Genomic DNA, 19017 nt, shown 5'->3' on the forward strand with positions numbered 1-19017 from the left:
ACTGCGAACTACATGCGTTTGAAGCTACTCGCTGTACTCCTCCCTCAGTCTCCCTCTAGAACTTTTACAGGCCATACTTCCCTCCACTACCATCCACATTGACAAGTGTTTGCTGCCTGAGGAATGATGTGGTATGAGTCAGTTTACAGGATGCGTACACATAATTAGCGTTAACATTAACGAACACATTATACGAGTATTTTAGCCCATCTCATGCCACTACACTCGCAAGCTACCAGTTTTTAATTAGAAATTCTTCTGCAGCACAGAAGAAGTTTTCCAGGGCAGATTATTTTAGGTTAGATTTAAAACTTGCTTTTCTGCCTATAAGACACTTTTTAGTGTTGGGGAAATCAACAAAGACTTTTGTTGCTGCTTACACAACTCCTTCTGACAGCTGACAGCCTTAAAGACAGGTAATAAATGTCATTTTTTCCTCGAGGTTGTACTAACAGCACTATTTTTCACAAATTGTGGTGAATTATTTGTGTCTAATTACATTAGCGAATGTATGTATTGTGACTGTGTAATTAAAATGACTAGCTGCTTGAAGACGGCATGTAAACTTACGCATTATTCTTACAGCTCGCTTTTATGCAGTGAATAGCTTCTTTCTACTATAGAGTTTCCCAGACCGCAGCACCATCTGTTGTTCAAAATTGTAACTACTGTAATTTCGAAAGTTTGTCTGCCTGAAAATGTACTGTTGTCCCAAGCATATTGCAACAAACGGTGTATTTCTATTGCTGCTCGTTTAGTTTTTATTGCCGTTTCAAATATACCGGTCATTTTTGAAACACCCTGTACATTACTCCACAAAAAAGTAGTTAAGCTAGAGGTCTGGTGATAAGGTGCGTGAATAAAAACCGAGAAGTTACGACATGGAATCCTGGACCTACCACGGAAATTTTTTAGTTCGCCTTTAACCAAGCCTTCACTCTTCAATAACGTTACTATTCTCCAAGAACAAGTCGTTCGGATTCCACGTTAAACTGAAGGTCCTCTTTACCCGGCACAATTAATGGAGTAGATTAAGGACATGCATATCGCCGAAATGGCGTCCAGTTGACCTTTCAGTTGCACTGAAATATAATTATTACTCCGAAAAAGGACGCAAATGATCATGTGTGTTTCAGCAGAATTATGTGGATTTAAAATGACAGTATTAGTTTAGTAAAAATTAAAAAAAAGCAGTCGGTAATAAAGTATCCAGTTCTTTAACCAGCACTGTTGATCGTATTTCTGTATTTGTTTCATGTTCACTTACATTTTTACTCCTTCTCAATGAGTCAACTCCAGCACTTCCCTACCTGCCCTATAATTATAATTCGCTGTCAGTGTTTTGGGAAGAAAGTTCGTAAAGTGGTATCTGTGACGCTGTCAATGGCGTTCAGGGGATATTTCAGTAAATTATTTTTCTTAGCATTTTTAGCAAAGTCGTTTACAATTTAGCATTAATCTTAAGGTACTGAAATGGAATGATGAACCATCAGTACAAAGCTACGAGCAGTCAAGGACGCCTCCCCCCCTCCCCGGGCTGTCTTTGGTGGTGTTATGGTGTTTGGACAGTTTTCAAGATGGTGATGGTAGATCTCATAAGCGCAGGACAGCAAATAGCAGTTATGTTTATCACGAAGAGTAACAGCCGACTAACCGCTGTAACCCCAGCTGTTACATGCTGAAATAAGTCGTAGCTCTGCCCAACCATGAAATGTTTGTTGGGTTTCACAGTTCTTTTCCTTTGATGAAGCAATACCTCTCTTTGTTCACGTCGTTACAGAAATATATTGTTTGACTTCTTTACCAGAATAAAATCATTATAACCTTATCTACTTACGATTACCACTAGTGTAATGCTTTTGTACAGGATGGGCAAAATAAATCTCGTCCACAAAATATTTCATGTACCTCAATATAGGCAACCCTACTTACATCTTCCAAAACCACGCATCACCAAGGAATTATCAGAATGGGACGGAAATCGGTAGATCTGATGTAAATGTACTGACAAACAACAGATTACAATCTCAGAAGAAGTGGATGATTTATTTAAAAGAAAGAGCTTCACAAATTGAGCAAGTCAATAAATAATGCATTTGTCCACCTCTGGCCCTAGAGCAAACAGTTATTCGGCTTGTTATTGATTGACAGAGTTGTTGGATATTTTCTGAGAGATATCGTGCGAACCTCTGTCCAATTGGAGGGTTAGAGCATCAAAATCCCGAAATGTTTGGAGGGCCCTGTCCATAACACTCCAAGCATCTCAATTGGGGAGCGATCCGGCAACCTTGCTGACCAAGTTAGTGTTTGGCGAGCACGAAGACAAGCAGCGGTAGAAACTCTCGCCATGTGCGGGCGGGCATTATCTTGTTGAAACGTAATACCAAGTTGGCCTGCCATGAAGGGCAACGAAACGGGGCGTAGAGTTTCGTCGACGAATCACTGTGCGTTTGGTTGTCATTCGCGGCATCCTTACAGTACACACGATATTCTACGCCCCGTGTTGTTGTCCATGGCAAGCAGTCCTGAGCTCAGTTCGCAGGAATACAAATCCCGTCCGCACACCACGAAAGTCTCTACTGTTTGTCTTCAAGCTTGGCAAACCCCATCTTGGCCAGCAAGGAAGCCCGGATTTGTCCCCAACTGAGAACGTTTGGAGCTTTATGGGGAGGGTCTTTCAACTAGCTCGTGATTTTGACGATCTAACGCGCCAATTGGACAGAACTCTATCAATCTGCCAAACCGAAAAACTTCTTTCGTAATGGCCAGAGGTTGATCAACTCATCATTAACTTGCTCAATTTGAGAAACTCTTTCCCCTGAACAAACCACCCAATTTTTCTGAAGCTGTAATCATTTGTTTGTTTGTTTATGTACATCACATCTACCGATTTCCTTCCCATTCGGACAATTATTCTTTCATGCTGCGCCCTTTCTTTTCTTTTTCTTTTTTTTTCTTTTGCCTTCTAGTGTATTTTCTAGTCAAGATACATTTTGCCAACCCTGTGTCATAAAGGCAAGTTGAAAGTCTAAATATGCCTGGTAGTGTTTCCATTAATGGCACGTTTCTTGTTCGTTTTGGTAATGCTCGTTCCAATATTTCTGCATGTCTTGAGTTGAAGACTCCATCATGTTCCTCATAGTATCAGTGATATTGCTCCATTTTATGTAAGGAAGACTTTTGAAAAAATTGCAATTTCCCTTTATAGCAGAACTGTTACGAACTAACTCCTGATTCAAATTTCTTGACAGGAGAAGACAGTTTAGGTATCTCACACGTGGTGCTACTTAGACGTCTGGGGAATGGGTGACCCCCAAGAGATGACAGACAAATTTCAGTTTAATGCGAAAGATTTCGACGATGTATTTCAATTCGGCGTCACCTTCTTGGGCACTGTCTTTCTGGAGCTACAAAACTAAATAAATAAATAAAATAAAATAAAAATTTTGTTTTCTTGTAACTACAGTCAGCTGTAGCTTAGCATATTTTCATTTTCATTGAGGTTATATTCATGCAGTACGAAGTGCGAAGTTCGCTTGCTTTTAATTTTGAAGGAGACAAAAATATTCACTATGACAACACTCCAGTATGGACATAATAAGCATAAAAGCCTTGAGTATATAACTTAAAACTAAAGACACAGTCGGTAAAGCTTAAGAAAACATTGTCTCTCATACCTCTTTATATGTGAAACCCAGCCAAATACCAGCTATGTGTTATCTGAATAAATTATATAGATGTCTACAAATAGTTGAAGACATAATTTTGTGAAGTGGAAACAGTTCACCATCATTTTGTTGAAAATACTACAGGCTACTGGTTTTGAGTTTACTTTATTCATTTGATGGGTCACCGTGAAGAATCTATTCTGGTATCGTATTGTCTAATGTTCTGTGTTCAAGCTCACAGCTCAAATTTCACTATGGCCAAAAACATAAATTTGACTTTTATCTTCAGGCAGTTGTGAATGTAATAATCAGTGGTAACTAAACACCTAAGCATTATCTCTCGAGTACAATATAAGTGACATGTAATTTTTGAATTAATATGCATTATCGTCCTAAGTTACTACATAAATGGTGAACACAGAAATCTTTGAAAACAACTTGTTCGATTCTAAAGCAGTCCGATTTCCAAGATAAAATTGTGATCCTATAATTCTATTATTTCGACTTATTTTTTCAAGTGAAAATTTATTCAGAGATAACCAAGACTGCTCTAGAACAAAGTTAATTTTATTTTGTTTAATGTAATTAGAAGGTTTATCAATTTTGTAGCTACATATTAGTTTTCACTTCTCTGTGTACGTATTTGACATAATTGTTTCAGCTTCGAATGCGGAATGTAATATGTAAGTTCATTATTCTCAAATAGCTATCATAACACACTACCGATTCTAGACTTCAGCTCGTTTTAGGTTGTCATGTAAATTTTTATTTTCTGTTTTTAATATTGATTTTATTTACTTTCCTTGAAAAACTAGTTTTTTTTTAAATTAAAATTACCACAAGTGTTGCCAGAAACTTCATATCAATCTGTATCGTTCCTCTGAATCAAACTGTTCCGTTATTAATTAAACCTATTGTTTGGTGTGTTTATTACAGCAAAGTATTTGCCATGATCGGGTATGTCTCACATTCATTAGATATTTGTGCATCAGAAACAGTGACCACTGAGCAGCGGTAGTTCGAAAGAATAAGGTTTGTTCTTGAGAAACATCAACTGGAGTGTGACAATAATATCGTGTATGTAAAGAAAGTACCTTCTGTCTCCTACAACTTTTTTATTTTGTTCTCTGCCTTCTATAAAGGATGTGCGACTATTTGACAACTATGGGTAGCAATAAATGCCTTGCAAGAATACGCTGTGTGGCGAAAATACAGACAGGGAAGAGGTTGTGGGTAAAGCTTAGTGGTTGAGGAAATAAAACACAGAGACAACTGTATTAATTCCATCACCATTTTATTGCATGCTCTTACAAAATTTTGATAAAATACAGAAGGAACACATTAAGACGTACACATTACTCAGTCATGCTCTTCACTTTTGCAGTTTACTTAGGCGAGGCGCGCCGTAAGGCACATCGGGACGTTTCGCTCGCATGCGGTCACACGCGTTCAGAAACCTGCTCTCATCCTCCAAACACTTCTGCTAGCCTGTATCTGAACACTGCCACTTGATTTATGCTCTCGAAATTCGTCCAAGGCATTTCATCGCATCGGACAAATCTCTGTTCACCTCTCAGAAAAGCACATTTCTTTTTTACAAATTAGAAAAGCAAACCCATCGATTGTCTTCGTTCGCTAGACAGCATGTTTACATCGAGACAAGCGCACTCCCTCAAGCAACGCAAAAGATGAAAACAAACAAAACAATCATAAAAAGGGACAAATTTACACGCAGACACTCAAAAAAATGGCAAATCTCATTCACAGTCAAACCTTTCATACGGGGTACTGTATTTACAAAGGATAAACACTACAAAACATACCGAAAACTAAGCAAAAACATTGTGGTTATTGCACAAAGGGGCCTATTATTAAAAATAAATTTAGTATTTAGAAATATTACACATTCTGGAACAGATGGTTCCGTTCAGAACAATACAATATAATTGCTACATAGTGTTTCTTTTCGAACAAAAGAAACCAGAGTACATAAGTTTTTCCATTCTACCAGCGAATCGACGTCTCCACATTTGTTCTGGACAAAATGCAGAACGATTCGTATAGTATTTTGCTCAAAAGACTTACTGGTTGAGTATTTCACAATTAATATCATTATAAATAGGAAATAAGATACAAAATTATTACGCTGAAGTACGAGAGAATTAAAAACAAACTGATCATAGTCATAACGTGTACATAACTGTGTCACCTCTAGCTGATATCAACGCCTGAAGAACAAAACACCACTTATCATACTCTTTTTATATAGTGGTCCCGCAAGCCATACACAACTTTTAAATAATAATTACACATCCTTCGATTCGCAACAACAAGGCACTCCATTCGGCGACGTAGCTCCGTCGGAATGTACGGGTCGTGTGGGAACAGGCGGTAGAGCGGGGGAACGTTAACTGCTCATGCGCAACAGCAACGAAACCCGCTCAGCCGTCGGTTCCGAAGCGAAGAGACACTTGTCTCTCTCTCTCTCTCTTGAAGCAGTCTTTGACACACTCAGAATTCACGCACAAGAAAACCACATGGCCCCTCCGCGCACCGGACAAGTTTCCAGCTTCAATCAGAATATAACAGTCAGTCGACGGCCGCGTTAGTGGCGACAGCCTGGTAACGAAGAGTGATAACAGACGCAACAAAGTGAGAACAAAAAAATGCAAGGGCGCCTATTCAGACGAGCAGCGCTCGCTCGCGGCGGTGTTTTTCTTGTGGGAGGGTCCTTCAGTCCCAGTCGCCGACGAACATGGCTCTCGGCGTCGGTGGGATGTAGGCTCTCGTGGGGATGGGCAGGCGGCCGTATATGTGGTTGTAAGGCGACTCTAGCGCCTCAGAGTCTGCAACAGAAACACGGGCAGCGTTATAGCACAGCTGCAGGAAGAGGCAGTCACGTTACACAGCAAGTGAGTACAGTGTTTCATCCCCTCCTGTTCTTTCCTTATCATCCTGAACTAATAAGTAAGCTGTCGACAAGAAAATTTCCCTCTACCTCGTTCCACTGTTTTTCGTACTGAAGTTCGACATTTCTCGTGCATTCATTACAAATGAGCTTCTCAAAACTCATATTGTTCTTAGTATTCAGTTATCTTCGTCTAACAGTTGCACCTCACACCTTCCATAGAAAAATCTAAGTATTTTTATATTGTTCTAGTTCAGAATACTTCTATTCTGTAGTGACTTCATAAAAAGGTATCAGCTATTAGTTAAACACATGTCGGATGCTGAGAGCCATAAGGGGCCCAAGGCACAAACACGGAGTTTCGAGAAAAATAGATGTTTGTGAAAATCAAATTTATAGGCAAACCACCACTCTCATAGATTTAACTTGTTATTTAACCAAGTCACAACACCCTATATCTCCTATAAAAAATAATATACCCACTTTATGTTAAGAAATTTTAATTAATATTTAGCATTACTATTATTAATGTTAACAAACAAAATTTTCATAAATAATCTAGCATCAATCTCATTTTCACTGTCGTATGGTTTGTAATTTACGTGAAACTAGAATCAGAACATAAAGAACAGATACTAAACACATTACACACCCAACTGTGACCTCTCCCAGCACTTAATGGTTCTCCTTATCACCATTTTCATTAACAACATTCTCCGGATTGAGGTTCAGATAAAACTGTCTGTTCACCTCAGGCATGAAATCCAGTAGTTTTGTTAAGTCCGTGAATTTTAAATTCAATCTAGTAGTTTTGTTAAGTCTTCATGTTTCAAGGTTGATGTTTGCCTTCCACCTACGTATTTGGGCACTAGATTTTGCAAACTATATAGAAACTGTGGGCAACGTGCCGTGAAGAAAATTGTGACTTCACACGACTCCAATAAAGAATATGTTACTTTAAACAGCAATTCATGGCAACCTGTTCAAAATTTCATCGTTACAAAATTTCTGGAATGTGCATTGTCACCAAAAATATCATCTTTTGGTTTGGTTGTGAGGTCGGTAATACTCGTAAAGGTTTCCAAATCCTCTGCGTCCATTTTACAGACATGAATGCTGAAACCATGGAACATGACGCAGTGGTAATGGCATTCCTTCAAGTGCTTCCAGCTTTTATGAAGAAATGGGCTTCAGTGTAGCCAGTGAGAGTTCCTACACCAATGAAAATTTATGCTTTGGACCCATATGGAAGTGAATATCAGAGAAATAAGTGAGATAGCTTTTCACAAATACACATATATACCAGTATAGCGGTACAACAGAATGATACTGGTTCACCGTCAGATCAACAGATGTCAGGAGCATGCATACATGCTACAATCGCAAAACCGATAACGGTGTGCTTCAGGCCTTTATGGTTCTCAGCACCTCGTTTCCTTCTTAGTCACATTTTTCTTACTCGCGGGATGCATGAAAAGCAATTCCTTATTGCTTGGGCAGATTCACATGACTGGACAAATTAAAAAGGTACTTTTTTTTTAACAAGCTGTTTTATAAAGAGAGGATACTGCCTATTTGTCTTTCATTGCAACATTTACGCGCTGGCATTCAGGTATAGCTTTATATTAATCAATACCAACTATGATATTTGTTTACTGCGGTGTTTGTTCGCCAGAGAGGTGGTGGAGAAACAAAATAAACAGGACGGAGAGGAACAGTTAAACAAGACGATTAAGGAATTGCAAATGTCTTTTTGGAAATGAATGACAGATTATGGCAAATAAAAAGAACATGCAGTTTAAGAAAGGTGATACGAATTAAAAAAAGAACTGCAAATATATAGAGAGACACCGAAAGGAAAAATTTGTAACTGTAGTTGGATGTTAAGTTACAGCCACGTGAAGGATTTTCAACATTTCCATCTGAATAAAACATAATGTACAGGTAAATGAAACGGATCGGATGTAATGGAATAGAGTAGAATGAATGCGAAATGAAAATATTTTGTCGAGACCTAGTAACACCTTCCCACAACATTTAGACACCTTTGTCGTGCCATTTCATAATAGTGATTAATGATTCTTCATTGGTAGTTATGTTACTAGTTACTACTTCCTTCCCGGTTTCAGTCCTCGTAATTACTTGAGGAAACTGTTCACGCTGTGTGAGATCCAGCTTATATGTTCCTGTATATTTGCTGATTTCTGCTGCAGTGCACAGACTGCTCAGTTCAATACTCGGATAAGTTTGAATTCTCATCCCTGAAGAAGACATATTTTATACAGTTTAGTAGACTGATACCTTGCAGTATTAACGTGCATGTACCTCTATGGTATACCTTCTCCATGCATATTATTTTCTTTATTGTCTCTTGCTCCACCCAAAAAATTAATTTAAATTTCTTACACATAGTCATATTTAATTTTGCCGCTGCCGAATTAGTAGACAGTCAGTGCGTGAATGTTAGACACAAAGTGACCCACAGAAGAAACACAAACCTTTGAGTTAATTGTAGGAAAAGGAGTAGATAAAAAGAGAGATCACATAAATGGAAACCCCAGTAACCATAGATTGGACATATGCAAAACAGACGTGCGTAAAGAACCATTTACCAGAACATATATTTGAAAGGTGACACAAAAGTAAGCAAGTATATTCAGGACGAATTATGTATGTGACTTTCTTACTGTTCCCTCGTAAATCAGATTCCCTTTATCAGAAGAAAATCTGGAGTAGAACTGAAAATTAAAGTAAGAACATACATATACACAGAACATATTTTAAATTCTGATAGAGGTGCAGATACTGAAATAAGTATTTTACAAAATTTGAAGAAACAGTTATGTAAATTATTAGTGTTAGTAATTGTGTCGGAAAATGTGTCTTAGTGTACTCAATTCCCAGAAAAATGTTTATATTTCAGAAACTTAACTAAAGAATAAACGTAACATCCGTATAATTCTTTGGTTACATATTGTCTTTATGATAAATTCCTTCTCATTAGTTCACGTCACTTATTAACAACTGGCTAGTGTTTTTCCTTTCGTTGTGGCTGTGTACGGAATGAGCAATGTTATTTTCTGCCCCGTCCGCAATTCTTCTGAACCCATCTATAGTTGTCATTAACGAACATAGCACGTTGGTTATACAACAGCTGATTCCGTTAAAATTATCAGTGTCCCATATTTAACACGCACATTGAGTCTTATGTAGGTAAACAGCGTTACCTTCAGTACTTTCCTGACCCCAACACGGTATTATTTGATCTGTGCAATGAGTGAAATCCCCATTCGCTTGAAGAAACCAACGTCGTGACTGTTCGGTTAGGCCATGGCTTTCCATTCCAGTGGGACCCACGAAACGGGACCATGAACTACAGGGAGTGCCACCTCACCTCTGCTACCATGAAAATTTTGAATCTATTCATTGCTTTCAACGTTTTTTGCTGCAGTTTGTCATTCATTAAAAAAAAAGAGACAGAGAGTTCGACAATGTAAAACGGTGCAAGGTGTTCGAACTTCTTAGGAAATAAATGTAAGCTATAGGTATAAACAGGCAATATACAATATTTACAAGAGTCAAGGAGGGACAGATAATGAATAAAAGCCCAGAAAAGAAGTGATCAGTTATATAGAGAGTACCGTATGTCGCCGCTACTGTTCAATCTGTACGTCAAACAGCGATGACGGAAATAATAGACAGGTTGGGGAGTGGGATTAAAATCCAGGATTGAACGATATCAACGTGCAGATTCAATGATGGCATTGTTACTGTTAATGAGACTTGGGAGGAATTGCAGAACCTGTTGAATGGAATGAACAGTCTAAAGATGTGCACTGAGAATAAATCGAAAGACGAAAGCAACGAGAAGTAGCAGAAATGAGATTAACGATAAACACCAAAATTAGAGATCGAGAAGAAGATGAAACAAATGAATTGTACTAGCTAGGAAGTAAAATAATGTATAATGGATGAAGCAAGGAAATAAAAAGTAAATTAGCAGGGGCAAAGAACTCATTCTTGGCCAGTAGATGACTGATATTGTCAAACATCGCTATTAACTTCGGAGAATGTTCGTTCGGATTAGAGCATTGTATTGGAGTGAATCATGGATTGTGGGAAAAGCAGAAAAGAGGAGGCTCGGAGTGTGTGAACCGTTGTAGTATAGAAGGATGCTCTAAATTAGGTGGACTGATAAGATAAGAAATGATTAGGTTCTACAGAGAATCGGCGAGGAAAGAAATATATGGAGCTGACAGGAAGAAGGGTCTGAATGAAAGCACACGTGTTATCAAGGAATAACTTTCCTGGTACTCGAGGGAGATGTAGAGGTAAAGACTGTAGGGGAAGAGGAGAGATTCTAATATATACATAGGTGTCCAAAAAAATGTATCCACAGTTTAAAAGTCCATAACTTGCAAACTGATTGACGGATTTGTCGCATTTTTGGTGAAAGTGTAGCTTAAAGTCTAACTTAAAGATATCACTGTAGATGTTCGAAATGGTCACCATTAACATCTACACACAAACGATGCCGCACGAACTACTGACTGCAACGTGTTCAGTTGCGTATTTGCACATGAATGTACGATGGATTCTCGAAGTTCATCCAATGTGCGTGGCTTTTGTCGATAAACGACGTCCTTTAGTGTTCCCCACAGGTAAAAGTCCAGAAGAATTAGGTCCGGGGAACGTGGTAGATACTCCACAGCATCTCTACGGCCTATCCATCTTCCTGGTAGATTTTCGTCGAGATACGCCCTAACACGAGTTTGGTAGTGGGCTGGGGCATCATCTTGTTGAAAGTAAACTCTTACGTCTCCATACAAGTCTCGGATGGCAGGTAAAATGGATGTCTGAAGCTTCTGAAGGTACACCTCACCGGTAACTGTGTCGTCAATGAAGAATGGCCCAATCAAGCCCCGGTAAGACAACCCACACCACACATCTAATCCTGGCAAATTCACGGCTTTGTCCACATGGACGTTCGGATTTTCGGCCCAGTAGATGCAACTGTGGCGATTTACTGTACCACTGAGTTTGAACTGTGCCTCATCAGACCACACAGTCATCTGTACTCCATTCTACGATCTGGGTCGTCCTCGTTTATTGCGTGTAGCAATCGTTTGATACTCATTTCGCCATTGCCGTTGCACCTCATTAATACTTTCGTACTTAAAATACCCATTCAAAACTGTCTTCCTTTCATCAAACGTAAGCCTTGCGCCAGTCATGTTTACTCGAGTAACTAGGTGCAACTAAGAACAAAACACTGACTATCTGGCGACTGTCATCTGACAAAACAAAACAACGCAATACAAGGCTTGTGTGGCGATACCCGGAACTACAAACTATTAAACTACCAAAGGTGAGACAACTCCGTCAATTAGTTTGCCAGTTATGGACTTTTAAATAGTTGATGCATTTTTTGGACCCCTCTGTAGAACAAATGAAGACGTTGGTTGCAAATGCTACTCTGAGGTGAAGAGGTTGGCACCAGACCAGTCAGAAGAGTGGTGGGGCAAAAGTAAAGTATAGTTTGTCCCCCCCCCCCGGGTCTTGGTTGCTTTGTCGCGTGTTAGTAGGAGCTCAGAAGGAGAGCGAGAGAGACAGACGGGCATGCGTGTTACCGTAGCGGCAGCGGCTTTGACGAGTGCATACACACCCATGCCGCTGTCGAAGGAGCGCGCGTGCCACATGGTGGGCGGCGGGTGGTGGCCGTGGTGCGGGTGGTGGTTGTGGTGGTGCTGGTGGTAGAGGGCCTGCTGCGCCTGCACGTGCGCCTGCGGCGGGAAGGCGGCGAAGCGGCCCACCACCGACGGCGGGGGCGGCGGCGCCGCCTCCTTGGGCGGCGGCACGCGTGACGTCACGAATTTGGGCACACGTGCGCGCAGCCCGCAGTAGTACGGGTCATCTGCAACAAGATAACACCACCTTGTAAGTACGAGTTCACAGCAGCTGCCTAATAGCTCCTCACTCTAGAACGGTTAGGTTCTTTAACAGCTGTTAAACCGAGTAACGATAAACCTGTGTCTCATCAAAAGTATCCAGACATCTGTTATTAGACATTACTATGGAGTGTGTCCATCCTTCGCCTTTATGATGGCTTTGCTGGGGACAGTATGAGTGAGGTGTGTGAATGTCTGTGGAGGAATAGCAGCCCATTTTTTCTCAAGACCCGAAACCAAGGAAGGTAGTGATGTTGGGCACAGGGTTTTGAGCGAAGTCGACGTTCCTACCCATCCCAAAGATGTTCCATCGAGTTTAGGTCGGGACTTTGGCAGGTCATCCCATTTCAGAAATGTGACTGCCCACAAAATATTATGCTGCTTTAGGACAGGTTACACTTTCATGCTGATACAATGTCGTCTCCTAACTATTCCGCTACTGTACACAGTACATATGCTGCAAAATGTGTCCATACCCTTCCGTATTTAGCCTTCTCATAACCGCAATATGGAGACCACACACTAACCACGGGCCGCGCGGGATTAGCCGAGTGGTCTTAAGCGCTGCAGTCATGGACTGTGCGGCTGGTCCCGGCGGAGGTTCGAGTCCTCCCTCGGGCATGGGCGTGTGTGTGTTTGTCCTTAGGATAATTTAGGTTAAGTAGTGTGTAGGCTTAGGAACTGATGACCTTAGCAGTGAAGTCCCATCAGATCTCACACACACACACACACACACACACACACACACACTAAACACGAGAAACACCCACATACCTAATCCCATCCATACTTCACTGTTGACACGACATATGAAAACTGTTACGAACTCCAGGAGTTCAACATTTCAAAACTCTCCCATCAGACTGCCACAGGGTGTGGAGTGATTCATCACTCCAGATCACTTCTTTCCAGTCATCTACCGTCCGCTTGCTACTATCCCTACACGGATTGTGCAACCTGGGCTGCTGATAGCACTTTGGAGTGATTCCGTCCAACGATTTCATGTAAATGCGTGCAGCCATCGTCCGCAATGCATAACGGTCCCTGTCCATCAGTGCATAAGGTGTGCCTGGTGCCGTTCAGCTGTGGCTGTTCCATCGCATCTGTCTCGTCTTGGAAACGGGAAGATATGACCGCAGCTGAACCACTTCACAGTCACATCACCAGCAGTTGACTCAGGCAGCTTCACAAACATTGCTATGTCCGTGATGGGCTTGTTACTGATGTAACATCCGAAGACTAATCCACGTTTCAAGTCACTGAGTTTTCCTGTCGGATGCAGTCTGCTATTACTGCTTCTCTACTGACAACGCAATACTCTCCACTATCTTTTATACTGATAGGTCTGCCTCTCATGACATCTACCCGTCAGTTGCGAGTTATATACCGGTGTCTGGATACTTTTGCTCGGACAGAGTACATCCTTTGGCTATACGTCATGCTGCCTAGTGCCGGACAGGAGATTGGTTTACAGTAGCCAACGAAAAGAACACAAGATGATGATTTTTGTCCCTGTTGCAACAGCTAATTCAATTCTAGGGTCATTTAAGGTTGGCACGTGACATATTTAATTCTGACGATCTTAAATCATCGACTCTAACATACTGAGGTATGACAAGGGTGGCTGTGACCAACCTTTGAGGTAGTCGCGTCATTCGATAATAATTTCGTTATCACCCAAATAAAAGTTGATTAACTTCTTCCTCTTCTTCTACTTCAAGTGCGAACACTTCTACTTCAAGTGCAAACATTTCAGGATGGGTTTTACCATGACTGTTAACAATATCTATTGAAACTCTATGTTTACTGTTACTAATCACAATTTTTAACATTTCCAACAAGTTTTTCAGAGTTTTAAACCCGAATCATGAGGAATATGTGGACTAATATAAGTATGTGTTACGTGTACGACTTTGGAGTAACTATCCACTTCCAGAAGACAAAAAAAAATGGTTCAAATGGCTCTGAGCACTATGGGACTTAACATCTGAGGTCATCAGTCCCCTAGAACTTAGAACTACTTAAACCTAACTAACCTAAGGACATCGCACACATCCATGCCCGAGGCAGGATTCGAACCTGCGACCGTAGCGGTCGCGCGATTCCAGACTGAAGCGCCTAGAATCGCTCGGTCACTGAGGCCGGCTCAGAAGACAAAAACGAAATACTATTTTAGTACATGGCTCGAATTTTGTGGAGGTCTTTGATTGCTAATATGAACAAAAATATAAATATAGAAATACCTCCAGTGGTCACAGGCTCCGGTTTCTACCGTGTTTGTATTACACACACTTCGTAAACACTTAAGTACGCGAATAGGGCATCTAGACTTTAATAAGTGCAAAGAATACACAAAGTAATAATGTTGTCATCAGTCACAAAAAACATAACACTATTTTAGTGCAAGTTTGAAAGTATTATAGAGGTCTTTGGTTGCAAAATGTTTTAAATAATATAAACAGATCCGCTAACAAGTTGACAGGGAGTGCCGAAAATGATAGTTTCGACATGGCATATTCATTTGACGTTGAACTGCCATTACATGGTGATGATCAAGATAGTACACACTTTTTTTTAAAATTTTGCATCTTATTATATTAATTCTCCCTTGATATTACAACAGACTGCTGAAAATAAGCCATCCGCAAAGAAAAAACTGTAGAATTCGAAAAGTTTCTGAGGGCACTTTTCGATTAGTACGTGGTAATGATAAAAGTATTGTCATTGATTATAGCACATGAAATCACGATTTGTAACACATGCAAAACAACATACAATGAAGCGACAGCCATGTATGTCAGTGATGCGACTCACAAAGAGGTTCCAGAGTGGGACAGTCCGCTCCAGATCGGTTCATCCGAGTCAGCACCCGGCCAGCTGACATATACAGTTGTTGACTTTTTACTAGAAAATTCTGAAGAGAACTTTTGCAGAGTCCGCACACGTCAGTAATGCTGCCAGATGCGCTCTGGTGACATCTTCGTTGCAGGCGTGAGGAGTGGTTAGCATATCTTTGTACTGTTTCTGCTGCATGTTGTTTTTGGTCTAGTCGCAGAAACTGGGTATCTGTTTACGCAGGATTCCGTTATTATTTTTCTCGGCTAATGCAATTCCCATAGCTGTCGCCGTTACTACATCATCTATTGGGCCACACACGTGTTAACGTATGCTTATTTATCAATGCAAGACAAAAATGAAGACTTGGCCAGCATTTAGCTGGACAGGGTGTGCAAAGAGCACAGAGCAACATTCCGCGCCAGCGGTCACAAACACTGCTGTATTCGAACTGTTTGTGTGAGAGTCTGAAGATATTTCACTCGTTCGTAATCAGCCTGAGATATAGCTGCTTCTACAAAACAACTTTCTCTACAACAAGAGCGCTGACTGGGAACCACGATGGTACACCCACACCGCAGCGACCACCCGCAATCGATTGGGTTTCTGGTTAACAGCAGTTACCACTGCGGGAGGTCTCCATTTGCAGCGTGTGACACGTGCGCCGCCTCAGCAACAGCACGCGATCTTCAAAAGGTGCCGCCTGTAGCAGGCAACAGAGTAATGGTACACACATACAAGTGTGTTACGTGTCTGTGTCGTAGCTCTGCCCGCTAATAACGTATTTCTTTGATATCTTCAACAGCAAATTACTCTGTAGCTGCAGAAACGTGACACTAGAATTCACCAGTACAGTAGAGTCTTGCCTATCGTGACAATTAATAACGAAGCGGAATTAGGGCTGTTACGGTCGTCTACATAAAAGGGAAGAAAAACATAAGACAGTCGGTATTTAACGATCGGCCGATTCGAGAGCTATTGTGTGCCGGAGGAGCAATAAATTGCGCTCTCCTTTTATTGCGCTCGCGAAGCGGCTACGCGGATTAATCTTGCAGCGAACGGCAGACGCAAAATGGAAAAAAAGGAAGCGAGCAACGTAATCGGTCTCCACAGTTTGGCGAGTCCCGATTGGTGCGTCTACACCCCGGGCGCTGTCGTACCACTGTGCGTAATAACTGGTTCTGGTCCCGACGTGCGAACGTGACAGGCTAATGGGCCGCACATTCTGAATTCCGCATCTGAGATGAGGCTCCGAACAGAGGGCTCCCAGATATAGAGGGGGTAATTGGCGAGCATGGCGAATAAATTTTTCGCGTGTATTGATGCGTTCTGGTGGACGGTAGGGAGCCTTGTTCAATGGCCATGATGATGAAGTCGTCGACGGTGGACAATGGGCGTTAGCTGATTAAGCCAGGGAAAATCGCTGGACGAATAACATCTTACTATCACCGTTGTTGCCATGATACTGCACAAACTGCCAATATTCCAGTCTTATACGACATTTCGAATAAATCAGGCTCGTTATAATGCTTTCGAACGAAAGTCATTGTCCTGGTGTAACTTTTACAGCACACTAAAAAAAAAAAAATACATAAAATTATTCAAGCAGTTGTCTCCAAGAAATAGTGGCAATTACGAAGACCCCTAGTGAAACAGTAGCCTATGAGGATCGCAGGCACTACAGAAAAGTGAAAACTCAACGAAGTAGGTAGAGGCGGATGGAGACAAGAGACTCGCTTTCCTTCCTTGCTTGGGGACGCTGTCAGACAGAATTGCGAGGCTGCTTGCAAAAGGCAACATGAAAACCGCCTTCCGACCATCGCGTGACACGAAAGACTTTCTCGGCCGTCGAGACACCCATTAAAACTTAACCTACCAGGGATATACAGCATTCCTTGTGAATGAGACCGCCATTACATCGGCGCTGCATCTCGAAACGCTACGTGGAACATATCAGCCGAGTACGACTTGGACATACAGAGAAATGATCATCAGCAGAGCATAACATATACGAAGATCACACTTTCGATTCTGTCAACAGCAAGTTAATATGCCGAGCAAGCGGTTATTGGGACAGCATTGTAAAGGAGTCTGTAGAAATAAAGATGCACGAGAACATCGTCGGCAGCGACGAATGTTACCAGCTTAGTTCGGCGTGGAATCCCGCGTTAACTGCAATAGAACAAGATACATAAAAGGAACACTGAAAAAAATGTTTGCACTCAATTCTCTAAAAAGAGAAAAGTACGCTCTTGTCCGTCAGGGGAGAGAATGATGTTCTAAAAAAAAACTCGACACTACGCCAGATGAAGATATTTTAGACACTGGTCGAAACGCCGCGGTATCTTATTAACGCTACCATCATACTGGAAACACGAGGAAGTCTACATTCTCACATACAACTACCAGGGAACTGTGCAGTTCGGTAGTCATCAGACAATACGGTTTCCTTCCATGATGAAAAACATAGAGATCCTCGGTTGCGAAGAAGATGCGACACTAAACGTATCCGATTGCGCGATGACTGTTACAAATTTTTATTACCAGCAATTTTAAGGTAATGTTGGTTATGTAATAAAGCACACCAATCGTGTTCTGTAGCACGTATCTGCCGTGTATTGCGTGATTCAAGCCACGGGATGGGTTAAGTGAGCCTTAAGTGAACAGCACCTGCTGCTTGTGCAAGTATTTACTCGTAACGAATGTGCAAATGTGTGTGGATTCCTAAGGGACCAAACTGCTGAGGTCATCGGTCCCTAGACTTACACACTACTTAAATTAACTTAAATCAACTTATGCTAAGAACAAAACACACACCAATGCCCGAGCGAAGACTCGAACCTCCGGCGGGAGGTGCAGCGCAATCCATGACATGACGCCTCAAACCACGTGGCCACTCCGCGCGGTTACTCGTAACAGTTTGGAGTTTAATACAGCAGTGAATACTTGCCATTGTAATGGGGATCTTCGTCTTTATTCTGAATGACCGTTTAATTTCCTTACTTATGAGTCTTTGGTTATAAACCAAAAAGAGCCTTCCCCTATAGTTGGTAACACACTGGAGAAGTCTGACTGTTTTCTCCCGTGATGAAATATAAGAAACTGTTCTACGCGGTCTGCCAAAACGGCTATGGGCCGTTCGCGCACGGCAAAGCTCTTATTACATTCCACGTAAGTATTCTCCCGACAAGGACACCATCACCGACATAAACAGTACCCTCCTTTTTAACCATTCTTGGTTCAAATGTCTCTGAACACTACGGGGCTTAACATCTGAGGTCATCAGTCCCCTAGACTTAGAACTACTTAAACCCAATTAACCTAAGGACATCACATACATTCATGCCCGAGGCACTATTCGAAACTGGGACGGTAGCAGCACCGCGGTTCCGGACTGAAATGCCTAGAACCGGTCGGCCGGATGAACCATTCTTGCGCTGAATTTATCAACAAGACTATCTCGCACGTTCTACTGCCCAATCATAATGTTCCGTAATCAATGGTATTTTCTGTATCACGTGATATTCAGTTAGCAGAGGCATTCATACGGTATGATACCACTCTACACCGTAGCGACGAGGTGGGTGGTTTTACAGGAGACGACGGCCTACATGTTGTCGCTTTCCAGCACAGAAGCCTATCATCCAAACTCTGTTGA

The 19017-nt window shown here is 41.4% G+C and overlaps 1 protein-coding gene across 3 annotated transcripts in view; it reads right to left on the bottom strand.

The window, feature by feature from the left end:
- Positions 1-4945: 4945 nt before the first annotated feature.
- LOC126161331 (uncharacterized) overlaps positions 4946-19017 on the bottom strand; it is a 681344-nt gene continuing 667272 nt past the window's right edge. For 2 of the 3 annotated variants that reach the window (XM_049917090.1, XM_049917092.1), the window contains exons 9-10: positions 12242-12490; positions 4946-6514 (exon numbers count right to left, since the gene is read on the bottom strand). In XM_049917090.1, the coding sequence (XP_049773047.1) occupies positions 6402-6514; positions 12242-12490 (362 nt within the window). In that variant the 3' untranslated portion in view covers positions 4946-6401. Of the gene's footprint in view, positions 6515-12206; positions 12491-19017 lie in introns of all 3 variants that reach the window. The other variant, XM_049917091.1, reaches the window with a different exon arrangement.

The sequence above is a fragment of the Schistocerca cancellata genome, chromosome 2 (genome assembly GCF_023864275.1).
Source record: "Schistocerca cancellata isolate TAMUIC-IGC-003103 chromosome 2, iqSchCanc2.1, whole genome shotgun sequence".
NCBI classification, from domain to species: Eukaryota; Metazoa; Arthropoda; class Insecta; order Orthoptera; family Acrididae; genus Schistocerca; species Schistocerca cancellata.